Here is a 27199-nt window from a genome sequence, read left to right on the forward strand (position 1 = left end):
AGCCCAGAAGCCCTCTCAGCCTCGGAACAGTGTGGCCAGTGGTGGGCAGGTCGGGAGGGGTTTCCGACAGAGACTGTGCCTCCAGATGGTCAGGGGAGGGTCACTCTCCACAGAAGTACATTTTGGAGCCATGTGGGCACAGAAGGTTTGGGGGTGGGTGGGGCAGGTGCCAGCCTGGCCTATGGGAGACCATGGCGCAGATGCCAAGCCCCCCCATGACATGAGACCACCTGACACCACCCAGAGAGTGGCCGTGAGCAGAATGGCCCGCCCAGAAGCAAGCAGGGCCGTGGGGCAGAAGTCCTGGGCTCAGATCCCACACTCACTGCCAGCGGCCTCGGCTCAGGCTTCTGAGCTCTCTAAACTTAGTTTCCTGTTCTGGAAAAATGATGGGGAAAATGATATTTTTATGTGATTGTGAGGACTGAGAGTTAAATGTAAACATCTGGAAACTACAAAACTAGCATGAAATGATGTTTTTATTCTTAGAACAGAAAGTCCCCACTCCCACGGCCCTGGTGACTGATGAGGATGAAGTTCCACGGGGCCTCTCTGGCCGCCCAGCTCTGTCTGGGGAAGGTGGGGCCACAGCGGCTGTGTTCCCAGCGTAGTCACTCCCCTCCCTCGCCAGCGGGTCTCGGCTCCAATCAGGAGGCCTAAGCCAAGTGATAAGCAGCCAGACAACAGCCATCCCAGCCGGGGCGTGGACTTTGCTCCAGCAGCCTGTCCCAGTGAGGACAGGGACACGGTACTCAGCCACGCCACTCGGCCACGCCATGGGGCACCTACTGCACCTCGTCCTGCTCAGTGCCTCCCTGGCTGGCCTCCTGCTGCCCGGGGAAAGTCGTAAGTGCCCCTTGCCCTTCAGACCCAAAAGCAGCCCTGGGGAGCGGGGTGGGGCGGCAGTTGGGGAAACCCTCTCATCTCCACAGCCTGGACGGCGGGTCCTTGGCCGCTGTCAGAGGCTGGCCTCAGATGGCTGGGCTTGGCCTTTCCAGCCAAGGGCATCCTCAAGGCCAGCTGTGGCTCCCTGAGGCCGAGAATCAGATGGGCAGATCAGAGGTCACAGAGACAAAAACACAAGGACAGAGTCAGAGAGAGAAAGGGAGAGGGAGGGAGAAACGGAGACACAGTGAGATGGGGGGCCAAGAGGCAAAGACAGAGGTAGGGAGACAGAGACAGAGGCAGGGGTGGGGGCAGGCAGAGACAGGACAGTTGGCCGTCTGCCACCACAAGGAGGCACAGGACGAGGGGCACAGCAGAGGAGCTCCCAAGGAGGAGGAGGCTGAGCCGAGCCAGTGCCACCACCCTCAGACTGGCTCCGCCTGGGAAGGGGCTGCCTAATGCACACCTGGACAGTGGGGGCAGCAGAGCTGTCCAGGACCCCCAGGCCTGCCCAAAAGCAGAGGCCCAGAAAGGACAGAAACCAGGCAAGGCTGGGGGCATCGGAGGAAGAGGAGGCCCCTCTGGTGGGGACAGGAGAGACAGGGACCCTAGACTTGTTTGCATCCTGGACAAAGTGGACAAGCAGAGCCACCAAGGGGACCCAGGCCTGGGCAGGGAGTGTGTGAGGGAGAGACGGAGCAGGGGGAGACCCTCGTGGGGTGGAAAGGGGAGACCCCTGGGAAGGCTGAGTGGATCCTCAGTGCATCACTGACCTAAACGGCCCCTCTGCCTGGTGACTTGGAGCTCCAGTCACATCACACGGAGGTCTTCTCCATCCCACCCTCAGCCCCCTGCCCTCCCCAGCCTCTGTCCCCTGAGCCACATCTTCCTATCTCCCACATGGAACGGGACTCCCCTCTTCATGGGGTACTGTGTGGCTCCATCTCGCCCAGCCTTCTTCCTGCCCCTCAGGCCACACTGCCCCGTGCAGGAGCCCACTGTGATGCTTGTGGTGGGATGAGATCAGTGTGGGTAGAACAAGGCCCTGGAAGGACCCATGCCATCGTCATCGACAGCAAAGCCACTCTGCAAACAGACAGATGCTTCAGTGAATTGGTAGAAAATTCTGCAGCCAGAATGCTCTGGGCTCCTGAGGCCTGAAGCCCAGCCCGGGGCTTCTGAGGCCCTAAGGCCAACCCGAGGCTCTGGAAGCTGCTCTGGCTTATTGGGAATGGAAGTTGGCAGGACTCCTCTTCCTGGGAAGAAGCGGAGGGTGGGGATGAGAGGACAGGCCAGGAGCCCACCCAGACCCACAGGAGGAAACTAGGGGAGTTATGTGGGGTCCTGGTGGAGCGCCAGCTTCCCTTCCTGCCAATGGGAAATGCAGGCGCCCACCTCGCGGACCTCTGGGTCCACAGGGTCATGACACCCTTAGCTGTGTGATGCGGGCCTGGCCCATGATCATGGCCTGTGGTGTCCCCAGGGCGGACATGGCCAGCCCCGGAGAGCCAGGGCCAGGCCGTCTCCCTCCCCTACTCTGCCTCAGAGGCCTCGGCAGCTGCACTGTGGGGTGGGTGGGGCTGAACACAGGTCCCAGAAGGTCCCACTCAGGACCCTGCTGTGCACACTTTCGATTTTAATAAAATCGGAATGCGCACAGCATCTGCAGTCTAGCCTTTAAATGAGCACAGCTGTCCTGGCAGTCATGGACGTTCTTCTGGGGCGGAGGGACCTCAGCACTGCTTTGCTGGTACTGCTATAAGAAAGGACCATGGACCAAGTAGCTTAAAGCAACTGAAACGTTTCTCCCACAGCTCTGGAGGCTGGAAGTTCAAAATCAAGGCGTCAGCGGGGCTGGTTCCTCCAGAGGCTGGGGGAGAGTCTGCTCCAGGCCTGTCTCCTGGCCTTGGAGCCCGTGGCTTGTGGGAGCATTGCTCCCATCGCTGCCTCCATCATTGCGTGGGGTTCTCACCATGGCTGTTTTTCTGTCATCTTTTCTCACAGAAGGACACCAGTCATTGGATTTAGGGCTCACCCTACCCCCATAAAATGTCTTCCTAACTAAATACATCACAAAAGTTCTATTTCCAATTAAGGTCAGGTGCTGAGGTTCTGGGAAAGACATGAATTTGGAGGGACATTATTCAGCCCTGTCCTGCCACCTGTGAGTGTTTTCTGCAATCCAACTTTTTATTTTAATAAAATCAGAATATGCAGAGCACCTGCAGTGCCAGCCTTTAAACTACCGCTGTTGTACTGGCAATCATGAAAGCTACGTGGCTTCAGTTTCAATCTTTACATTCAACAAGTTTAAATCCATTCTTCATGAGTTTGGACCTTACTGACTGAAAATTTTGCTTGCTGGTGAAACTTGCTCAAATGCAGTTGCTGACTGTGGAATTCACTGATGTTGCCAAAACAGCAAACACAACCGTGTGCTCGAGGATTGCAATGCTCCCGACGGCTTTTGAAGAAACAAAACCACACAACAAACGTCTACCAATCTGGATGCTCCATATCAGAGTTCTGGAGTGTTCCATTAATCTCTTGAGACAAGTGTCTAAAAACCTTGTTTTAATTTCGTTTTGCCAATCCCATTTTACTGACATCAGAAAGTGTGGCCACGTGGCCGAGGCCCAGCCTGCTCAGTCTGACTGAAGCGTTGATGCGACTCAGCCATAACAGGTAGCAGAAGCGCCCAGATTCAGTCCAGAGGGCCGAGGCAGGAGCGCAGTCTTTCCTTCATTCCCTCAACACATGTTGGTTAAGTTCTGGCCGTGCTAGGCACAGGGATACAGCTCTGACCAAACACGCCAAGTCTTTTTCCAGCGGAGGGAAGGATGAGCCCGTCAGCATGTAATGTCAGAGAGGGGTTGGGCGCTGGAAGACAAGTAGCACAGTGTAAGGGGATGAAAGAGACACGAGTGGGGGCAATGTCAGAGGGTGTGGTCAGGGAGGGTCTCTCGGGGGGCGCTGGGGCTGAGCCACTTTGGTATCTGTGGAAAGAATGTTCCAGACAGGGAGGTGACTGGTGCAGAAGTCCTGGGGTGTGAGTGTTGGGCTCAGCCAGGGTCAGCACAGCGCCCAGTGTGGCAGAGAGAGATGAATGAGGGCAGAGTTGAAGGTGGTGCAGCCTGGGGGGCCTGGCCATGGGAAGACTGTGGGCTCTGTTCTAAGACCACTAGAGGCAGATTCTGGGTGGTCCTTGACTTCCTTGCATCACCCTTTCCACCCCGTGCCTGCCACCTGTACCCTGTCCCTCACACAGTCCAGCTCAACCTTATAGGCAGTGTCCTACCCCCATGAGCTGGGGAGACCTGAGCAGGCTTCAGGGAGATGGGAAAAGGCGGGAACTGGACAAGGGCTGCAAAGCAAAGGTGAATTCTTAGTGGTCAGTCAGCCTGGGGATGCTCGGGGTAGATGCCAAGGGGAACAGAGCTGTGGCCGGTATCACAGAACAGCGAGTTCCTCTAAGAGGTCAGAGGAGGTGCAAGGGATTGGCCAGAGACAGTGAGGGCGTCAGGCCCCGGTTGAGTGGGGACCAATCCTTGTGGCAAGTCTGTGAACCGTCACTGTGGCTCTAGGGCAGCAGAGAAAAAAGCAGGTGTATGTCAATCTGGCCACAAGGAAGGAGACCAAGGGGAAGAGAGAAGGGACCAAGAGAGGTGTTCACATGGAGGTGCGTTAGAACACCGAGGGCAAGGCAGAACGCGGTCTTCAGACCCCAACTGGAGCCCAGGAGGTCCGCGAGTCCCAGTCTGGGAAACACGAAGCCAGGCTTGGATAACTTGTCTGAGGCTGTGGTCATCCCAACATGAGAGCCAGGGGCCCCAAGGGAGATGGGCATTCCCCACCCCTCAGCTTCCTCAGTGCCTTTTGTGGAGTGGAGGTGACATGAGGCTGCAGGTTGCAGGGAGCCATGTGTGCAGACTTGCAGGAGCCACGTGTGGGCTGCATTTCAGAGCAAGTGTGTGGGAGTGGAGCAGAGCAATGGGGCAAGGTCAACAAATAATAAATCTAAGCCTAGCGTTGGTGGGATAATGTCAGTGTCACTAAAATAAATGGGGAATTTGGAAGGTAAAGTAACTGGAGGTAGGAATGAACCCAAGATTTACTGAGCACCTTCTGTATACCAAACTCAACACTAGGAGTTTATACAATCTTTAAAACAACTCTAAGAGCAGATATTATAATTCCCTTCTGCCAATAATAAATAATAAGTGACTAAGATGTTTTTGAAACTCAAGATTGCTTGATTCTGCAGTCTTGTTTTAAATTTTGGACATGGAGAGTTTGGAGTTCTGAGATGAGGGAAGGCATCTCTCATAGAGAGCTGAAAACATGGAGCTCAGGACAAAAGTCAGTGCTAGAGAGATCAATTGGAAGAGTCATCTTTATTGTAGTGAGACATTGAATTTTTCAGTGGAAAAAAAGCACAGAAAAAGACTACAGAGGGCCAGGAAAAGAAACTGAGGCTATCAAAATGAAAACAGGAGGAGGAGTGGGTGAGAGACAGAGGAGACACAGGCAGAGAGATGGGGACAGCACAGCCCATAGACACACACTCTACAAGGGACACAGACTCTCGGATCCAGGGCATTTTAACCAGCAGATCAAGACTCATTTGCCAATCATGAAATCAACTCAGTATTTTTTTTTTAAAAAAGAGTAGAATCAAATAGAAAACTTTGTACTAAGTACTGTATTTTAGGAAATACTAGAAAATACTATTTCTTGAAAGTTGGCGTGTATGTGTGTCCTGGCACTTCATAAATTGTACTTTTATAGTTTGTAATTGAAACAGCATCACCAATCCCCACATAACAAAGAGCAGAGACCTTAAAGACGAGTGGGGCCAGGCTGAAGGGGCACAGCTTGAGCCAAAGCACAGAGCAGAGTGGGCTGAAAGCACCCTAGGGAGGGAAAATTCAAGGAAGGAGGCTTGGGTGGCCAGGCTGAGCCGGCGTGAGCATGTGAGGAGGCTGGTGAGCTGATTGGATGGGATGTGTCTACTTCTCCAGAGAAGGGTGCACGGGTCTAGAGCAGGTGCCTCATGCTGTACCTCATAGCGAACAGGGGGGGGAAGGGGAGAAATGGGCATTTCCCTCCACAGCCCCCAAAGTGCCTGAGGAAAATGTTGATAAAGAAGCCAAACTCTGTAAAATATTTGAAGAGATTTATTCTGAGCCAGATGTGAGGACCATGACCCATGACACAGCCTTGGGAGGTCCTGAGAACATGTGTCCAAGATGGTTGGGTCACAGCTTGATTTTATGTATTTTAGGGGGACAGAAGTTACATGCAGACACCAATCAATAAGCATAAGTTGTACACTGGTTCATTCCAGAAAAGGGGAAGGTGGGGGCTTCCAGGTCATAGGTGGCTTCAAAGATATTCTGATTGGCAATCAGTTGAAAGAGTTATTATCTAAAGACCTGGAATAAATAGAAAGGAGTATCTGGGTTAAGATAAGAGGTTGTGGAGACCAAGGTTCTTGTTATGTAGATGAAGACTCACAGGTGGCCACCCTTAGAGGCAATAGATGGCAACTGTTTCCTCTTTGGACCTTTAAAAGGCACTCATGGCCAGGTGCCATGGCTCATCCTGTAATCCCAGCACTTTGGGAGGCTGAGGCGGGTGGATCACTTAAGGTCAGGAGTTCAAGACCAGCCTGGCCAACATGGTGAAACTCCATCTCTACTAAAAATACAAAAATTAGCCGAGTGTAGTGGTGCTCGCCTGTAGTTTCAGATACTCGGGAGGCTGAGACAGGAGAATCTCCACCTGAGGCAGGACAATGGCTTGAACCTGGGAGGCAAAGGTTGCAGTGAGCTGAGATTGTGCCACTGCACTCCAGCCTGGATGACAGAGCAAAACACCATCTTAAAGAGAAAAAAAAAAAAAAAAAAGGTGCTAGACTCTCAGCTCAGAAAAAGACCTGGAAAGGTAAGGGGGTTCTCTACAGAACGTGGATTTCCCTGAGACAGCTTTGCAGGGCCATTTCAAAATATGTCGAAGAAATACAATTTGGAGTAAAATCATTTATTTTTGGACCTGCTATATGTTATGTGATCTTATACTAGAGAAGTCAGGTTGGAAACTGGTATCTTATTGCTACAAAGAATCTGTTTGGTCAGCCTTAAGGTCTCTTAATGTGAATGCTGGTCAGCTGTGCCTGAATTCCAAAGGATGAAATAAGGAGGAGTGTGGCACCTGCTTCCCCTCATGGCCTCAACTAGTCTTTCGGGTTCCTATGGAATTCCCTTGGCAGAGGGGAGGGGTCCACTCAGTGGGTTGGGGGCTTAGAATTTTATTTTTGGTTTACAAGAGTGATCCGCCTTTTGTGATGTGGATATGGCAATGGACATCGCAGTCAGGGAGCATGGGTGAGGGGGAGCCTGGGTGAAGAGGAGCCTGGGTGAGGGCGACCAGAGCTTGTAACTCTGTCCTCCCTGCCTTCCAGTGTTCATCCGCAGGGAGCAGGCCAACAACATCCTGGCGAGGGTCACGAGGGCCAATTCCTTTCTTGAAGAGATGAAGAAAGGAAACCTCGAAAGAGAGTGCATGGAAGAGACCTGTTCATACGAAGAGGCCCGCGAGGTCTTTGAGGACAGCGACAAGACGGTAAGGGCTGGGGCTAGCCCTGCTGTGGGGAAGGAGCTCGGGCCACAGCACCCTCGCTGGCCCCACTGCTCCGTCCATCCAGGGGGCGGCCTGGAGGAAGGGGCAGCGTGCGCGAAGGCTTTCCGGGGCGGGGCCCAGCAAATCGAGGCCTCGGAGGAGTCCTGCCCACAGGGACATCAGTGCCGCCCCCGCGCTGACTCCTTCCCGGCGAGGACTCAGCGGGGAGGGATGTGCCCAAGTCCCTTGAGGGTCAGAGGGCTTCTGCCAGAGTTAAGTTCTATTTAAAAATTAAATGTTAACCTAAAAACCAATAGTCATGGTCTCGGCCAGCGCCTCGCCGAGTTGCAGTGAGCTGAGATCGTGCCCTCCCGCGCCCGCAGCCCGCGTCCTGCCTTGGCCTCCGTAGTCGCTGAGAGCCACAGCCTAGAGCAGCCAGCGCGCAGGCGCACAACTGACGCCAGGCCACGAACCCAGCACTGCGCCTGCGCAGCAAAAGGACACGCACTGAGGCGGGGCTGCGAACCCAGCACAGTGCCTGCTCAGCGGGAAGACCGGCATCGACACCGGGCGACGAACCCAGCACCGCGCCTGCGCAGTAGGAGGAGCGCGCTGACACCAGGCCGCGATTGCGCAGCCGCAGAAGCCCCGCGCGGAAGACGCTACCCCCCTCTCCCCCGAAGAGGCGGGGCTGCGGGCTAACCTGGAAATGGTCGAAGGGTCTCGACTTCCTCACCCCAGGCCTCAGGAAAGGTTCCTGCAGGACAGGGCTCTGAAGTGGAAGTGGGCGGCGGTGATCCTGAACTGACAAGAATGAGCTGAAGAGAAGAAAGTAGCCAAGAAGGGGGTCAAGCCCCCAGTGAGCAACAGCTAGGCCAGCTGTGGCTGGTGCCATCAGCCACACCACTGACTGTGGACCCAAATGGAAACTTTGAGGCCCCTTACAGGTTCCCCAGCGCAGACCACCGCCAAAGGTTACTGGGGAAGATCCCTACAGCTTCCATGTGGACATCACTCACTTACTTCATCCTGGAGTGCAGCCACCTGCAGCCTGGGACCACCTGACTGATGTCACCCTGAAGATCCATGCCAAAAGAGCTGGGGAAGTTAACCTTCTAATGACCCCTGCAGACCAGGGTGAAGTTACAAGTTATGGCCAGGTCAAGGAATTGTAAGTCAATAAATAAACTGCCTCAGGGAGATGTACTCGGAGTCCAGGAAAATCTGGGAAACACCAAGAAGGGTGAGCTCAGCATCAGCCCCTGCAAAATTGCACTGCTGTCTCCTGGCTCACATGTTGCCCCATCCTTACTTTAGCCTCAAAGGCAAGGAGACCCAATATTATTTGAGTACTTGGACTTGATCCTGAGTGACTTTCTGAGAAAGCAGTGTTTCATCTGCCCTAAGATCACCACATATATGACAAGGTTTTTGGATGAGTTGAGATTTGTAGACATTGAAACCCTCATGATGAACGTCATCCCGGGGTAGCAGGGGCTAAGCCTTTCATCACTTTCTACAACAGGCTGGGCATTAACTTGTATTTGAGAATTGCTCCAGGACTCTACCTTCAGATGCTGGTTAGTAGCATTGACTGGATTTATGAAATTAGATGCCGGTTAAGGAATAAGAGAATGTATTTGATTTGCCACCCTACATGGTCTGTGCGGACTGTCATGATCTCATTGAAATCTAAGAAAAGATCATGTCAGGGATGAAGTACATCACAGGTGGTTACAAGGTCACCCACCATCCAGATGGCTCAGAAAGCCAAACCTATGGGTTGACTTCTCCTCACCCTTCTGGAGAATCAGTGTGGTAGAAGAGCTTGAAAAAGTGCTGGGTGTGATGCTGCCAGAAACTAACCTCTTTGGAACTGAAGAAACTCAAAAAATTCTTGGTGATATCTATGTAACAAAAGCTTTTGAAAGTCTTCTACCTCAGAACATATCCAGGCTCCTTGATAAACTTGTCAAGGAGTTCCTGAAAGTGACTTACATGAGTCCCACATTTATCTGTTATCACCTGCAGATAATGAGCTCTTTAACCAAATGAATCTCTGTGAGAGGGTCTCACTCTGCACTTTGAGCTATTTGTCATGAAGATAGCTGAATGTTTCCATGCAGCAACAGCAGCACCTGTTGACAAACAAGGCAAGGGCAGCGAAGATGATGAGGCCACATTCATAGATGAAAGCTTCCGTACAACCCTGGAATATGGGCTTCCGCCCACAGCTGGTTGGAGCGTGACAATCAAATGTGTTACCATGTTTCTCACAGACTCCCACAACATCAAGGAAATATTTCTGCCTCCTGGCATGAAACTTGAAGACAAGAAAGAGATTGTAGCAGCCACTAATACAATGGAAAGCACAACATTGACACTTCTATCTAGAAAATTTTAGTTGTCTAAGTTGTGACTCAGATATCTTTGCATTTCTGCAAAAGATCAAGGTCTACTCTAATTCTTAATTAAATTAAGAATTCCTTTTTATTCCTTGTTAGCAAATAAATGACTTGTCTCTAACAGAAAAAATTTAGAATTTTCGGAAATATTTTCAAATACTTCTTACATATACATATATTTTTTTCCACTGGTAGAATTTTTCTTTAATAAAAGTAAATGATGCTGATCCAAGTTTATGTTTCACTCAGCATCATTTCTCAAACACTCTTCTTTACTTCTATATAGCTACCCTATAGCTAAGCTATATTTTATTGTATGATGCATTTACTCTTCTCAGAGTTTGGCCATATAAGTTATTTCTAAATATTGCTATTAGGAAAACACATATGCATGCATTTCTTCTAGATTATCATCTAAGAATGGTTTCTCCAGAGAGAGATGACTGAATTAAAGGTTATCAACAAGTTCCAATTCCAGATAAGCTGAAGAAAGCACATTCCACACTGCCTCTCCCACGGAGCGTAGCTCCAAAACATGGATAGAATATGCATGTAGCAGCCATTTGAGGACCCCAAAAAGTAAATCGCAGTGTATTACGGAATAAGATTAGAATTAGATGTATGATATGATACAACTGGCTGTGAGTTTATCATTTTTTCCTCCAGTCTTCCGGACATCGCTTGACCTGAATCTAATGGACATTTATAGGATTCTCAACAATAGCAAAGTATAGGATTCTCAACAATAGCAAAGTACACTTTCTTTCCACATATGGAAAATTCCTCAAGGTAGACTATATCCTGTGTCTTAAAGCATACCTCAATAAAAAGATTGAACTCACATAAAGTATGTTTTCTGACCATAATGGAATTAAACTAAAAATTACTAACAGAAAAATAACTGAAAACTTCCCTAAGTACTTGGAAATTAAGTCACACATGTATAAATAATCTGTGAGTCAAAGAGAAAATTTTAAGGGAAGTAAGAAAGTATTTTGAGCTGAACAAAAATGAATATGTAACAAAATCTGTGGGATGCAGCTAAAAAAGCAGTGTTTCAAGGGAAATTTATAGCATTAAATGCTCATATGGGAAAAGAAAGACGGTCTCAAATTGTTTATGTAAGCTTCCACTTTAATAAACTAGAAAAATAGAAAAAAAATAAACGAAAAGGAAATTGAAAAAGCAGAAATCAAAGAAATTTAAAACAAAATAATAGACAAAATTAATAAGCTGATGAAACTCAAACAAGATTGACAGGAAAAAAAAAACAAGAAAAAGAAGCTATGTTGGAAATGGAAGAGAGGGGAACATCACTACAGAAACTGCAGATGTTAAATGTATAATAAGAAAATACTTTGAACAACTCTGCACATATAAATTTGCATGAGATTTGAACTTGGATGAAATGAGCCTATTCTTCAATACCACAAGCCACCAAAACATACACAAGATGAAAGAGATACCTGCCAATTCAATTCTTAATTTAAAACCTTCTGAAAAAGTAATGTTCAGGTACAGATGGTTTCACTGGTAGACTTTTACCAAACATTTCAAAAAGAACACCAATTCTATACAATTCTTCTAGAATATAGAAGAGGGAACACTTCTCAGTTTGTTTTAGGCCAGCATTACCCTGATGTCAAAAACAGACAAATACTGAAAACAAAAACCACCCTACGTAACAATATCTCTCATGAATCTAGACATAAAAATCCTCAACAAAATATTAGCAAACGGTGCAGCAATATATTTTTAAAAGAATAATAATACACCATGACCAAGTGTACATGACTGGCTCAATATTTAAAAATAATTATGTAATCCACCATATAAACAAAAGAGAACATCCACAAAATCATGTCAATTGATGCAACAAACAAATTTGGCAAAATTTAACATCCATTTATGATTTTATAAAAAACCTATCAGCAGAATATGAATAGGAGGAAATTTTATCAACATAATAAAGTTCATCTACAAAGAGTCTACAGTTGATATTATACTTAAAGGTGAAAACTGAAGGTTTTCTCCCTGAGACTGGAACAACACAAGAATGTCCATTCCCAACACTCCTAATTCGACATTATACTGGAAGTCCTAGCTCTAAGGAAGGCTTTCAATAAGTCAAGAAAAAATAAAGTTATCACTATTTGAAGATGACATGATCATGCATATAGAAAATCCTAAAGAATGTGAAGGGGAAAAAAGCTTGTTTTAGTCCGTTCTCACGCTGCTGTGAAGAACTGCCCGAGACTGGGTAATTTATAAAGGAAAAAAGGTTTAATTGACTCACAGTTCTACATGGCTAAGGAGACCTCAGTAAACTTACAATCATGGCAGAAAAGGAAGCAAACGCGTTCTTCACATGGCTGTAGGAGGGAGAAGAATGAGAGCCAAGCAAAAGGGGAATCCTCTTTAAAAAAAAATCAGATCTCATGAGAACATACTCTCATGAGAACAGCATGGGGGAACCCCCCTCATGATTCAGTTACCTCCCACTGGGTCCCTCTCACTACACATGGGGATTATGGGAACTACAATTCAAGATGAGATTTGGGTGGGGACAAAGCCAAACCATATCAGTGCTCCTAAAATTTGCAAATGACTGTAAAAAGGTCACAGAATGCAAGGTCAGCACACATGTTAATCATATTTTTATGTAGTAGCAATGTACAGTTAGTTGTAAGCCAAAATTTTTTAAATGCCATTTACAATTGCTTCAAAGAAAATTATATACCTATATGTAAAGCTAATAATACATATACAGGATCTTTATCCCAAAATCTACAAAATTCCAATGAAAGTATTTAAACAGACCTAAATAAATAAGAGACACATACAGTGTTCATGGATTGAAAGACTCAACATATTAAGATACCAATTATCGGCCGGGCGTGGTGGCTCACGCCTGTAATCCCAGCACTTTGGGAGACCGAGGTGGGTGGATCACCTAAGGTCAGGAGTTCAAGACCAGCCTGGCCAACATGGTGAAACCCCATCTCTACTAAAAAAACACAAAAATTAGCTGGGCGTGGTGGTGTGTGCCTGTAATCCCAGCTACTTGGGAGGCTGAGGCAGGAGAATCACTTGAACCTGGGAGGCGAAGGTTGCAGTGAGCTGAGATCAAGCCATTGCACTCCAGCCTGGGCAACAAGAGCGAAACTCTGTCTCAAAAAAAAAGAAAGAAAGAATTGTCTTTTTCAACAAATTATATTAGTCTCAGTCTGTTTGTGCTTCTATAACAAAATAGATCAGACTGGGTAAATTATAAACAGAATAAGGTTACTGCTCACAGTTATGGAGGCTGGGAAGTCCTCCAAGATCAAGAAAACAGCAGACATGGGGCCTGATGGGGGCCTGGTCTCTGCTTCCAAGATGGTGCCTCATGGCTGCATCCTCACCTGACAGAAGGCAGAAGGGCAGAAGGGACACTGTGTGAAGCCTCTTTTATAAGGACATTAATCCTATTCACAAAGGCAGAGCCTTCATGGCCTAATCACCTCCTAAAGATCTCACCCTTAATACTATTACGTTGTCGATTAAATTTTAACATATGTATGGGGGGGCATGTTAAGACCATAGCAGTGTTGGAACAATTATATATTTATATGCAAAAAAATGAACCCGACCTAAACTTCACAATTATACAAAAATTAACACAATATAGATAATAGATCCAAACATAAAATACAAAACTATAAAACTTTTAGGAGAAAATACAACAAAATTTATGACATGGAGCTAGGCAAAAATTCTTAGACATGACACCAAAAGAATGATTAATAAAAGAAAAACGTCATAAATTGGACTTTATCAAAATTAAAAACTTTTGCACTTCAAAATGTTAAGAGGATGAAAACAGAAGCTACAAACTAAGAGAAAATATTTGCAAATCACATATCCAACAAAGGAATCATATTCAGAATATATAAAGAAATCTTACAGCTCAGAAGAAGAAAATAAACACCCAGTTAAACGATAAACAGAAGACCTTAACAGCCACCTCGCCAAAGAGGATACATGGATAGAAAACAAACATGTGAGAAGATACTCAACATTATTAGCTATTACAGAATGCAAATAAAAACCACAATAAGAACGACTACATACTTATAGAATAAAAAACACAGACACATAACAGCGCTGGTTAAGATACGGAGAAAGCAGAACTTTGATACACTGCTTGTGGGGATGCAAAATGGCACGGCCACTTTGAAAAGGAATTTGACAGTTTCTTATAAAGTTGTATAAGGTTACCACATGATTCAGCAATCCCATTTCTGGGCATTTACCCTAGAGGAATGAAAACTTGTTTCCACATAAAATCCTGTACATAAATGTCTATAGCAACTCTAGTCTTTTTTTTTTTTTTTTAGTTTTTATTTTTTGAGACAGAGTCTTCCTCTTGCCCAGGCTGGAGTGCAATGGCACAATCTTGGCTCACTACAACCTCCTCCTCTCAGGTTCAAGTGATTCTCCTGCCTCAGCCTCCCAAGTAGCTGGGATTACAGGTGTGTGCCACCATGCCATGCTAATTCTTGTACTTTTAGTAGAGATGGGGTTTCACCATGTTGGCCAGGATGGTCTCGAACTCCTGACCTCAAGTGATCCACCCGCCTCAGCCTCCCAAAGTGCTGGGATTATAGGCGTGAGGCACCACGCCTGGCCAGCAACTCTATTCTTAATTGCCAAAAGCTGGAAGTAAGATAAATGTCTTTTGCTGGGTATAGCCATACAATATAATAGTTGTCAGCAACAAGAAGTAAGAAACTATTGATAAAACAATAACTTGCATGAATTTCAAAGGCTTTGTATTGAATGAAAAGCTAGTTTCACAAGGTCCTGTAATATACGCTTTCATTTACATGACATGCTCAATAAGTTGTTATCATTGTGATAAAGAGTAGATTAGTGGTGGGACGGGGTTTGCCAAGGGTTGGCAGGTGGGGGAGATGGCATGGGGAATCTGGGGGGAAGGAGGGACCTGTACTGCATCCTGATTATGCTGGTGGCTACAGAAGTCTCTCCATGTGTTGAAATTCATAGAAGTGTACACCAAAACATTGGTTTTGCTGTGTGAGAATTTTAAAAGTAAAAAAGTAAAAAGATAGTATATTTGCTTCCTAGGGCAACTGTAACAAAGCACTACAGACGCCTTAAAATAACAGGGATTTATTGTCGCAGCTTTGGAGACAAGCCTGAAATTAAGGTGTTGGCAGTGTTGGTTCCTTCTGGAGGGTCTGAGAGAGTCTCTGTCCCAGGCTCTCTGCTCGCTTCCAGGAGCACCCAGCAATCACGGGCATCCTTGGGCTGCAGACGCGTCGCTCCTGTCTCTGCTTTCATCTTTGCATGGCCTTCTCTCTGTGCCTCTGTGTGACTTTTTCTGTCTCTTATAAGGACGTTCTCCTTTATTTAGGGCCCACACTGACCCAGCATGATCTCATCTACAGCCTTGGCTTAGTTAACATCTGCAAAGATCCGATTTCCAATTAAGGTTATATTCTGAGGCTGCAGGTGGACCAGAATTAGCAGGGAGGACACTATTCAACCAACTGTAGAGAGTTAAAAAAACAGTAAGATGGACATTTTTTAGTGCAATCTAGGCTCTTGATGACCTGTTTTAAGCTAATCAGCAATGAATATTTTTCAACTAACGTCGTGACTATTGACAAGCATGTGACCCTTGCCTGAATGTTTAGCTCAGGCATAGCAACTAAAAACCAGCCACTGACCAGCTTGGGAGTAGCAAACAGAGCATGCCGTTTTTGGTGCAACCCATTTCTAGGTAATTAACTTGAAAATAGTTTCAATATTCAGCAAAGATGGTTCATTTAAGATGACTGAAGCCACATCTTCGCAGATGCAGAAGATCTGAATAGCTTTCCTCTTTAGATTGAATAGTTCTAGAACAAATCATTCCTCAAAGTGACTTCCATTGGGGAAAATACCCCATTCAGCTTGAGTCACTTAATTATGGTTGTTATTGGTATAAAATGTCTCTGTTTTCCCTAATATATTTTTAAATCTCTTTTTTCCTTTTAGAATGAATTCTGGAATAAATACAAAGGTCAGTATTTTTTCTGTTTTAACCTTAAGTGAGAGGGGTTCATTAGGATATTCGAATTTTGAAAATATTTCCTGAATTTCCTTTCTGCTTTTGTTCTAATTTTACTCATTTAAGACTTTTTCCCTCAGGGTGTTTCCATAACAGGTATTGTAAAAGAGTTTTTAGAGTAATTTTATACTAATCCTAGTTTTGTTATTTAGAGATATATATTTAAATCAGTTCATTCTCATTTGAGGATACCAAATTCCATGATAACTTTTCTTAAATACAAGTGTATTCGGTAAAAGCAAAAAACAGAGTCTGAAAGATTAGAGTCCTGACTAAGGTAACCACCTTGATTTAATGCTTAATGGCATCTGAAACGGCATCAGTCATGGCTACCTGGTAACAGTACTCACATTTCTCAAAATGACAACTGGGCCTATCTCTAGATTAGATTATGTAAATCCTCCAAGAAGTGGGAAGCCCCCGTTAGTGTTTGCCTTCTCATTTTGCCCCAGGATCATTCGGAAAGAGGAACCCTAAGCTCCTCTCCCATCAAGGCCCAGCCCAGAAATGAGCATCAGGCTCTCACCTTTCCTCCATCCTTCCAGCTGGTCCCTGTGGTCACCTCTGACTGTAAACACACAGCAAAACACCGGCAAAAATCGAAAAGCTGGGCCGGTGATCCACCTAGGTAAAGGCATCACGTACACACGGCCACAAAAGGGGGTGGATCAAATAAAGTCCAAAGAGGAGGAGTTGTTTACAGAGAAACAGGAAGCCTTTTCCAGTTATCTGAACAGCAGTGCCAAGGTTAGCACAGCAAAACTGTTTCCATGATGCCGGAAACGGCTTGCAGACTCCAGTTTCGAAATCCTCTCTTTGCAGATGGTGACCAGTGTGAGACCAGTCCTTGCCAGAATGAGGGCAAATGTAAAGACGGCCTCGGGGAATACACCTGCACCTGTTTAGAAGGATTCGAAGGCAAAAACTGTGAATTATGTAGGTTCCTCTGCTTGGTATACCTTCAGATCAGACGCCCCTGAAGAGTGGCAGGTGGGGCGGGGGAAGAAGTGAAAACGCCTAATGGAACAATCTTAAGTCATTTCTGGTTTACAAAGTCTGGGCTCTGTTATACTGGCCACTATAGCAATAGAAAAAAAAAGCCCCAATATGTCCCCCAGACGCCTCGGTTTGGGGGCATGATGAGAGAGACAGTCTCTTCTCTGCTTCTCCGAGGGAGACTGTAGAACATTGATGAAGCGTGTGATCCATTCATGTGTAAACAAGAGTGGACTCTGTTTTCCTTGGGGCCAAGTGCATTTGCCTTGTTATTCCTGCTCCTTGTGACCCTGTGCAGTGATTCTAAATCACCTCTTATTTATGTGTATGGATGCAGGTGTCAATATTTGTGAATATTTGTGATTGCCCAATTATAAAAATTTGATACATTTAATTAGTTCTACATGGAAAAATCACTAAGTGCTTTCTCTAATGTGGTGATTAATTTTTAAATAAAAAGTTAGGCTACTATTAGATCAATTTTCCCTAAGGAAAAAGATTTGCATTTCTTTTAAAGTACTTAATTGATCATCTTAAACCATGTTCTTAGATTGGATTACTTTTGAATTTTCCCTGATGAGAATATCAATTATGCATCATTCCATTACAAGTCCGGAGTTGCCTCCCTGGAACACCATTTGGTAACTTATGAGGCATAACCCTGCTCAGGCTCCCAGGGCTGTTATGAACGTTTTCTAAAATTCCAGGCACGTTGATCTTTGCACTGTGATTACTTTTTCATCAAAACCCACACAGAGGGATGTGGAGTCACCGTAATGTGAGTGCTGCTGGGGCAGGGGGTGCCGGCCATCCCAGAGGTGTGAGGGGCAGGTCCCTGGAGCCTGGCATCTGCCAAGGAAGCCAGGCTCCACCGGGCACTGCACCACGAGCTCCCTGTGACCCACGAGGTTGCCCTTCGGGGCAAGTGTACCTGTTGCCTGGCTCTGGCCCTTTGCTCAACCCAATGGCCGCTTTGTGGCTGACAGGCAAGTGGATGTAGCTGGCACCCTTGGGCCAGCCCAGCCTCCATTTCCCCAGCTGTCCCCAGAGCCAACATGCCTCTCCTTTGCAGTCACACGGAAGCTCTGCAGCCTGGACAACGGGGACTGTGACCAGTTCTGCCACGAGGAGCAGAACTCAGTGGTGTGCTCCTGCGCCCGCGGGTACACCCTGGCTGACAACGGCAAGGCCTGCATTCCCACAGGTAGGAGGCATGTTGGGCCACGGCCACCAGCTGCCGCTGGGCCGGGCCAGGGAGGACAAGCCCATGCCAGGGGGCGGGGACACAGGCATGTTCTGGGCGGACCTGGCAGGTAACAGCGGCACCAAGAGGACAGGACTGACTCCTGGGCTCCAGGCCCAGGTGGTTCAAACATGAAAATGAGGTTTGGAAACAGACCCATCATTTCTGAAAGCCAGATGTGCTGTTTAACCTCGGCTTCCCCATCTGACAAATGGGACCAACACTATTGCCTGACTGCTTGGGTGATCCCTGGAGCACTTTGCATGATGCCTGGCCCACCACGGGCCCTCAGTCTGTGTTCGGACTGTGGCGGGATCCAGTGCAAAGGCTCAAAGCACCAGGGCAGGTGAAGGGCAGAGCTGGCCCGAGAAACTGGAGCTAAGGTGCGGGGCTCGGATGGGAGTCAGAGGACGCTCAGGCTCTGAACTCCTTTTACCAGGACCAGTGTTCATTGAACTTAGTTTTTCTTTTCCTTGATGAATGTGGACAACAGGCGGCCAGAGGGCAGTGGGCACAGGACAGGCTGGGGACTGGGCAGGGTGGGGACGAGCCTCCCTGTCCTGACCCCGTGGGCATTGCCTACGCTGGGCTTGCCTGGCTGCCGGCACTTCCACACGGCCAGCACAGGTGGGGCCCTCGAAGGCAAGATCTAGGCGTCACAGCTGCACCTTGCACAGCGACCCCACTCCCACTCATAGCTGGCCCGACCCATAGCATCGGCCTCACCCAGGGGCACATTCGACGGGCAGAGTCCCAGGCCCGCCTTTTCAAGAGCCTGGTGACCCAGCTCACCTTCCGGCTTCAGGTGCAGCTCAGCCCCCAGATCGTGTCCTGCCCCCGGCTGCCATGACTGTCCCCTCCAGACACAGGTTACTCCTGAGTGTTCTGTCACTCTTCCTTTCATATCCTTCTTACTGAAAACAATTTTTCAGTAAGAACTTCCAAAGATGAGTGATCAAGAAAAGACCGGGTTCCATATGCATCCTTCAAGAACTGCTTCAATTATGTGCCTGAAATATCTCAGCAAGTGAAAGACACCGTGGCTGACCTTGCCACTGGCAATGACATTCAACCTTAGGTTGGTTAAAAAATATTTTAACTGAAGTCATTTCTTGACATACATGCGAATATTTTTTAATTCTAGAAATAATCACAAATCCACTTAAAACCAAGTGTGGGCCAGGCGCAGTAGCCCACGCCTGTAATCCCAGCACTTTGGGAGGCCAAGGTGGGTGGATCGTGAGGTCAGGAGATCGAGACCATCCTGGCTAACACAGTGAAACCCCATCTCTACTAAAGATACAAAAAAAAAAAATTAGCCAGGCGTGGTGGTGCACGCCTGTGGTCCCAGCTGCTCAGGAGGCTGAGGCAGGAGAATGGTGTGAACCCGGGAGGCAGAGCTTGCACTGAGCACTGAGCCGAGATTGCGCCACTGCACTCCAGCCTGGGCAACAGAGACTCCGTCTCAAAAAAAAAAAAAAAAAAAAAAGCAAGTGTGATGTGTGAAAATAAAATTACGTAAACTACTTCGTAGTGCAAAAAGTGCAGGCTGGGTGAGGTGGCTCACGCCTGTAATCCCAGCACTTTGGGAGGCCAAGGTGGGTGGATCACCTGAGGTCAGGAGTTCAAGACCAGCCTGGCCAACATGGTGAAACCCTGTCTCTACAAAAAACACAAAAAATTAGCCAGATGTGGTGGCGCACGCCTGTAATCCCAGCTACTCGGGAGGCTGAGGCAGGAAAATTGCTTGAACCCAGGAGGCAGAGGATGCAATGAGCCAAGATCTCGCCATTGCACTCCAGCCTGGGAGACAAAAGAGAAATCCGTCTAAAAAAAAAAAAAAAAAAAGTTCAGTTCCAAATAATGGATGAACTGAGAACTTGGAAGGGTGGTGACTGCACACATGGACAGAGCTGAGGCACGGCGGGGTGAAGACCCCTGTGGCTGGCAAATTCGCCAGAGCCTTCTCAGACCGTGCAGGAGCACAGCAAGTAAACAGCTAAGCTGTGCACATCTGACCCCAGACCCGCGTGGCCACAGAGAAGCCCCTTGCCATCCATTTCCCCCCCTCCTCTCCTCTCCTGCTCCCCCACACCCCTGCCTTCCTCCACCCTGTTTCAGCCATTCGCTTGGCCTTGGTGCCCTAATTGGCCGTTATACAAAAGGAAGCTTCCTAACATCTCAGCGTGGCCTCTCTGGGAGCTGTGCTATTCCAGACGCTCTCCTGTGCCTCCAGTTGTTTGCGTGCACTATTCCTTCTGCCTGAAAACTTGTTTTTCTTCAATGTTTCATTAGGAAAACTTTTCCAACACACAGCACACTGGAAAGAATTTCGCAGGGAGCTGCACACGCCCAGCACCTGGGTTCTCCTGTTGGTGTCCTCCGGCCAGATGCGTTCATCCCATTTCACCTGGCCCGTTTGTCTCTGTCCATCTGTCAAGCTTTCTTGACTTCTTGGTGCATTTTCAGGAAAATCGCAGGCAAACACTCCCCTCGCTGCCTGGGTTGCTGCCTGGGGTCCAGTGTTCACAGGCAGTCACTTGAGGGGAGGCCAACGCTCAGACAGCTGCGCTCACCTGCAGACCCGACCCCTGCTGAGGACGTGGGGCCTCACCCCACAAGCCTGCTGCCCCTCCGGGTGCCCCTGCGCTCTGCCTCCCGGCTCTCTGACTCTTCTCCCACAGGGTGAGCCGTGCAGGGCCTGGGGAGCCTCTCTCTGTGCTGAAGGCCCCGGCCGTCCTCTTTCTTTCAGGGCCCTACCCCTGTGGGAAACAGACCCTGGAACGCAGGAAGAGGTCAGTGGCCCAGGCCACCAACAGCAGCGGGGAAGGCCCTGACAGCATCACATGGAAGCCGTATGACGCAGCCGACCTGGACCCCACCGAGAACCCCTTCGACCTGCTTGACTTCAACCAGACGCAGCCCGAGACGGGTGACAACAACCTCGTCAGGATCGTGGGAGGCCGGGAATGCAAGGACGGGGAATGTCCCTGGCAGGTAACAGTAGGACGGCCCCTTGGGCCTGCTGGACAGACCACCTGTCCCGCTGTGCACCTCGGGGAGGCCAGCCCGACACTTGGGATAGCAATCCGGGAAGGAAGTGCTCCGAACTAGGACAGAGGGGCTCCACCACCCAAGCCTGCCTGCCTGTCCCCTCCCTCCGGGCAGCCAAGGAGGCTGTGAGCTCCACAGGGAAGTGGCCGGGGCTGAGGGAGAGGCTGGGCCCGGGCAATGCCCCCCTCACCCCTATCCCACTGGGCATCTCCATGGCTGCCCGTGGCGTGCCCAGGACGATGCTGTCCTGTGAAACAGAAGAGAGGGAGAAGGCGCAGCCACACGCTCAAGTGTCCTCAAACCTCCCCTACACCAGGAGACAGGGCTAAAGCCAGGGAGCCGCCCACGCTGCAGGGGCGTCAGCAGGCAGGAGGACGGCGCCGGGGTGGGCAAGGCCTCCATTTGCTCTTCTGTTTGACGGGAGGCAGAAAGAGTCGGTGTCCTCGCTTCATTTCTAATTTTGGAATTTTTTTTACCCAAACACCTAAATCCTATGGAGGCAGACAGTACCTTAGAGAAAAACACATCTACTTATTTTCAAAGGTAAAAAAGAAAATCACTCTTTGAGGTTTTTTTGTTAAGAGACAGTACCTTGCTCTGTTGCCCAGGCTGGAGTGCAGTGTCGCCATCTCGGTTCACTGCAACCTCCACCTCCTGGGTTCAAGCGATTCTCATGCCTCAGACTCCCAAGTAGCTGGAATTATGGGCGCCCGCTACCACGCCTGGCTAATTTTTTTTTTTTTTTTTTTGAGACGGAGTCTCTCTCTGTCGCCCAGGCTGGAGTGCAGTGGCGCGATCTCGGCTCACTGCAACCTCCACCTCCCAGGTTCATGTCACTCTCCTGCTTCAGCCTCCCGAGTAGCTGGGACTACAGGTGCCTGCCACCATGCCCAGCTAATTGTTTTTGTATTTTTAGTAGAGACAGGGTTTCACTGTATTAGCCAGGATGGTCTCCATCTCCTGACCTGGTGATCTGCCCGCCTCAGCCTCCCAAAGTGCTGGGATTACAGGCGTGAGCCACCGCGCCTGGCCGCGCCTGGCTAATTTTTTTATTTTTAATAGAGACAGGAGTTTCACCGTGTTGGCCAGGCTGGTCTCAAACTCCAGGCCTCATGTGATCCGCCCTCCTCAGCCACCCAAAGTGCTGGAATTACAGGTGTGAGCCACTATACCAGGTCCTAATCTTTGATTGTTGATTTGGACTAATGCTGTCAGATTAAACAAATAAAAGCACAATACTTTCAATTAAATTTCAATTTCACATAAACTAGAAATACTTTTAGTGTATGTTCCAAGTATTGCATGAAGCATACATATGCTAAAAATTATTTGCTGTTTATCTGATTCAAGTCAAACTGGGTGTATTAGTCAGTTTTCACACTGCTAATAAAGACATACCCAAGACTGGGTAATTTATAAAGAAAAAGAGGTTGAATGAACTCACAGTTCCACGTGGCTGGGGAGGCCTCACAATCGTGGTGGAAGGCACAAGGCACGTCTTACGTGGCAGTAGCAAGACAGAGAATGAGAGAACAAGCAAAAGGGGTTTCCCCTTAGAAAACCGTCAGCTCTCGTGAGACTTACTCACTTCCACCAGAACAGCATGGGGAAACCGCCCCCATGATTCAGTGTCTCCCACCAGGTCCCTCCCACAACACATGGGAAATATGAGAGCTACACTTCGAGATGAGATTTTGGGGGGGGACACGGCCAAACCCTGTCGCTGGGCATCCTGTATTTTCTCTGGCAATCCTCACTTGGACTTGAATTTTCAGCGCCCAAAACCAGAATGTCCTCTCCTACAAGCAAGAATCTCAGAGCCACCAGCGCCCCCATGAATTCCCCCAGGCCTTCCTCCACCCCAGACTGTGTGGCGGGTGAGCCTCTGTCTAATTATAAAGAGCCAAGCGAGAGAGGGATGCACTGAGGCGGTTCTGCAACGCATGTTTGTTGAGGGCCTTCTGCGTGTCAGGCACTGAGCTGGGCGCTGTGTACGTGGGATATGAAACCATGAAGCCTCTCTGTGACCAACACACAGAACTCTCAACCTAGTTAGGGAGCTGAGACCCAAGTCCTCCCGATCCCAGGCACTGTGTGGTTGGGCAAGAACCTCGATGCAGGAGACCCCACCGAGGATGAGCAGGAAAAGCCTCTTGTGGGGCTGAGGAGCTGGACTTGGAGCCCCAGGCGGGGTTTTGGAGAGGGTCTCGGGCTGGGGGGCCAGGACGGGGCTCCCTGGAGGGCTCACCGGAGGGGCCCTTGCCCAGTCTGTTGAGGTTTGCAATTCTTGTTTCCTGGTTCGAGTCTTGGCAAGCGGCCTCATCTGCATCTTCAGGAAGAACGGTTGGTGCTCATGTCTTAGAAAGCCTGACTTTCCCTCATGTAAGCTGGATGATGAGTTGACAAATTATGCAAAAAAGAGGCAAAAACATGACCCCTTTTCTAGCCATGAAGGTTTTACGAAATCTTTTAAGACTCAGTATTGTCAGTAGTTTCATTGGTCTACACATGCGCCCCGCCACTATCACAGGACGGGAAACTCCCCGGAGAAAAGAAAACCAAAATATGCCCGGGCTCCAAACGTGCAAGTCCAGCTCCCTAGGGACAGCGTGTGGCACCCGTCAGTGCTCGCTCCCCTGGGACCATCCGAGTTCCAAGTCCTGGCAGGGAGGAGACCCTTCACATGAGCTGCCACAGGGACCCCCAGGAAGTCACCTGGGATGGAGGCATCCGTGCACCGTGGGGGACAGGCTCACACTGCTGAACCGTCGGGACACCAGGCAGGCGCACCAGTCGAGGCAGATGTTTCTGCACAGACTGGTGTCTCCTGGTTCCAGGTAGAAATGCTGCCACAGAGACGGGAAAGCCTGCTCCCACAGGGAGCATCTTTTCCAAAGCACGGACAGATGTGTTGTGTGCATGAGACTTTAGAGAGCGCTGTGATGGATTTGGTAGAAAGAAGAGATGACTCCCTATATCAGTGAGTGTGTGGCACAGGTGGAGAAAAGAGGCAGACAAGGAACTGTCCTTGGGTGGACGGCAGGAGACCAGAGAGGACAGCTTGGCATGGGGAGGGCCGGGCAGTGCCACCTGAAGAGCTGGTTTCTCAGTCAGGCAACACCTGTCCACCTGGCCGGCCACACTGAGCCTGTCATGTCTGTCACAGGCCCTGCTCATCAATGAGGAAAACGAGGGGTTCTGTGGTGGAACCATTCTGAGCGAGTTCTACATCCTCACGGCAGCCCACTGTCTCTACCAAGCCAAGAGATTCAAGGTGAGGGTAGGTAAGTGACCAACAGCCCCCAGGGCCGTGGTGGGGGGGACAGTCATTGTCTGCTTTTCAGAGACCACTAGAGCTGATGGAATTTGTTGGGAACACTGGTTGAAATCCTGAAATCCTATTTGTGGGGGTTAGGGGCATTTCACAGAGGAAGAAGATAAGGAAGCAGAGGAAGGGGAAGAGCGGGGAGGAGGACGGGGAGGGGGAGGGGAACCAGCCCAGCCCTTCTCCCACTGGGTGTCCAGGTCTCAGGTCTCCGTGTCCAGCTAATGTTCTGTGTCTCAGTGTCTTATTGGGAGCCTTCCAGACCTCCCTCGCTCTTTAACATACTCTGAACACCAAGCACCTCTGTCTCTTCTATTTTTATTTGTGGGATTGTGTCATTAACATCTGTCTTTATCTACTAGACCCTAGAGCTGCTCAGTGCAAACCCAACGCAAGCTACAAATGCAGGCAATATATGTAAACTGATATTTTTCTAACATTAAATGTTCTATTATACATTTTAAAATATAAAAAAACAGGCTGGGTGTGGTGGCTCATGCCTGTAATCCCAGCACTTCGGGAGGCTGAGGCGGGCAGATCACCTGAGGTCAACAGTTCGAGATCAGCCTGGCCAGCATGGAGAAACTCCATCTCCACTAAAAAATACAAAAATGAGCCGGGCATGGTGGCACAGGCCTGTAATCCCAGCTACTTGGGAAGCTGAGGCAGGAGAACTACTTGAACCCGGGAGGCGGAGGTTGCAGTGAGCCGAGATTGTGCCATTGCACTCCAGCCCGGGCGACAGAGCAAAACTCTGTCTCAAAAAAAAAATATATATATATATACACACACACACACACACAAATTTTCATAATATATCTTATTTAACTCAACATGTTGAAAATATTACTTTTTCCATGTGTAATCATGTTAAAGGTGTCATAACACGTTCCGCACATTTTTTTTCATGCTAAGTCTCTATTTTACATTCATGGCACAACTATTTTACACTCTCGGCCGGCGGCCACACCGCACAGCCTGGGTCTGGGATGCCAAAAGCCTTCGGCCCTGGGACGCCTTGTTGGTGCCCACGACTGGCACGGAGGATGCACCTGCCCAAGGACACAGGAGTGGCGGCCGTCTAAAGAACCAAATGTGTGAGACATGACCAGTGGTTCCCTGGGTAGCAAGGCTGACAGGCATTTTTATTTGCTGCTTTGCACTTCCCTCTATTTTTCAAATTTTCAAAAGTGACCACATGCCATTTTTAATTAAAAAAAAAACAAACATAACTTCCTTAAAAAGCAACGGATGTGCGAAAGCATGTCCCCGGCTGAGCTGAGTGCAGTCCCCCCGTCTGTCCCAGGGGACCGGAACACAGAGCAGGAGGAGGGCGGCGAGGCGGTGCACGAGGTGGAAGTAGTCATCAAGCACAACCGGTTCACAAAGGAGACCTATGACTTCGACATCGCCGTGCTCCGGCTCAAGACCCCCATCACCTTCCGCATGAACGTGGCGCCCGCCTGCCTCCCCGAGCGCGACTGGGCCGAGTCCACGCTGATGACGCAGAAGACGGGGATTGTGAGCGGCTTCGGGCGCACCCACGAGAAGGGCCGGCAGTCCACCAGGCTCAAGATGCTGGAGGTGCCCTATGTGGATCGCAACAGCTGCAAGCTGTCCAGCAGCTTCATCATCACCCAGAACATGTTCTGTGCCGGCTACCACGCCAGGCAGGAGGACGCCTGCCAGGGGGACAGCGGGGGCCCCCACGTCACCCGCTTCAAGGACACCTACTTCGTGACAGGCATCGTCAGCTGGGGAGAGGGCTGTGCCCGGAAGGGGAAGTATGGGATCTACACCAAGGTCACCGCCTTCCTCAAGTGGATCGACAGGTCCATGAAAACCAGGGGCTTGCCCAAGGCCGAGAGCCATGCCCCGGAGGTCATAACGCCCTCTCCATTAAAGTGAGATCCTGCTCAAGGCCTGGTTTGTCTCTCGATTGCCGCCTTGCCCTGGCTTCTCCCGCCCTGTGGAGGTGGGTAGGTGAAGTGTCTGTCTGGAACACCAGCTCCCGCCCTTCCCAGCTAGGCTGGGGATTCCTCCAGGGAATATTCTAGTCTGTGGGGGCAGGGTGGAGGCTCCAGGGATGATACTGTGCCGTGACTGCCATGGGCATTCCTTTCCTCAGATATCTTCCTGTGTCTGGGTCACGCCCAGAGGCAGATGGGAGCCTGTGCAGGCCCCGTGGGGTCGGGAGGGGCCCACACGTTGGTGCGGCCTCCCCAAGGCCCCCCACTTGGGCTGGTCTCTCTTGTTCCCCTTGGGAATTGGACTCCCCGGTGACTGCCTATGACCCACAGACTCCCTAGTAGGGAAACGTCCAGAAAGCTTCTCGTTGGGGCAGACGTTCTACATTAACTTAAACAACCAGGTGCCCTTCAACCGCACGGTGCCAGGCCCCACCCCAGCTCTGGCTTGTGTGGTGGGGGCCACAGGCATCCCCCGGGCAGATGACCTGCTCACCAGGCGGTGACCTGACCTGGCACAGTGGGACCCCACCCTGGCCACCCTTAGAACCCCCTGGGGGCTTTAGCATGCCTGCATCCAGGCCA

The 27199-nt window shown here is 49.2% G+C and overlaps 1 protein-coding gene across 3 annotated transcripts; it reads left to right on the forward strand.

The window, feature by feature from the left end:
- Positions 1-712: 712 nt before the first annotated feature.
- Positions 713-26567, forward strand: F10 (coagulation factor X). Of its 3 annotated transcripts, none has more exons than XM_003279758.2 (8): positions 713-846; positions 7349-7509; positions 15957-15981; positions 16852-16965; positions 18098-18229; positions 21021-21265; positions 24489-24606; positions 25954-26567. In XM_003279758.2, exons 1-8 carry the CDS (start codon positions 777-779, stop codon positions 26553-26555), a joined length of 1467 nt encoding a protein of 488 aa, XP_003279806.1. In that variant the 5' UTR covers positions 713-776; the 3' UTR covers positions 26556-26567. The 3 variants fall into 3 exon arrangements, with proteins under 3 accessions (XP_003279806.1, XP_012362427.1, XP_030669580.1); XM_030813720.1 differs by having other exon boundaries at positions 766-846; positions 24489-24596; XM_012506973.2 differs by lacking the exon at positions 18098-18229.
- Positions 26568-27199: the final 632 nt, after the last annotated feature.

This window comes from Nomascus leucogenys, chromosome 5 (genome assembly GCF_006542625.1).
Source record: "Nomascus leucogenys isolate Asia chromosome 5, Asia_NLE_v1, whole genome shotgun sequence".
NCBI classification, from domain to species: Eukaryota; Metazoa; Chordata; class Mammalia; order Primates; family Hylobatidae; genus Nomascus; species Nomascus leucogenys.

Excerpts from the sequence above, each read along its gene's own strand:
- F10 (XM_003279758.2), top strand. The coding sequence starts at position 777 with ATGGGGCACCTACTGCACCTCGTCCTGCTCAGTGCCTCCCTGGCTGGC. Across the intron at positions 847-7,348 it reads CCTGCTGCCCGGGGAAAGTC|TGTTCATCCGCAGGGAGCAG; the intron begins GTAAGTGCCCCT and ends CCTGCCTTCCAG. Across the intron at positions 24,607-25,953 it reads GAGATTCAAGGTGAGGGTAG|GGGACCGGAACACAGAGCAG; the intron begins GTAAGTGACCAA and ends CGTCTGTCCCAG.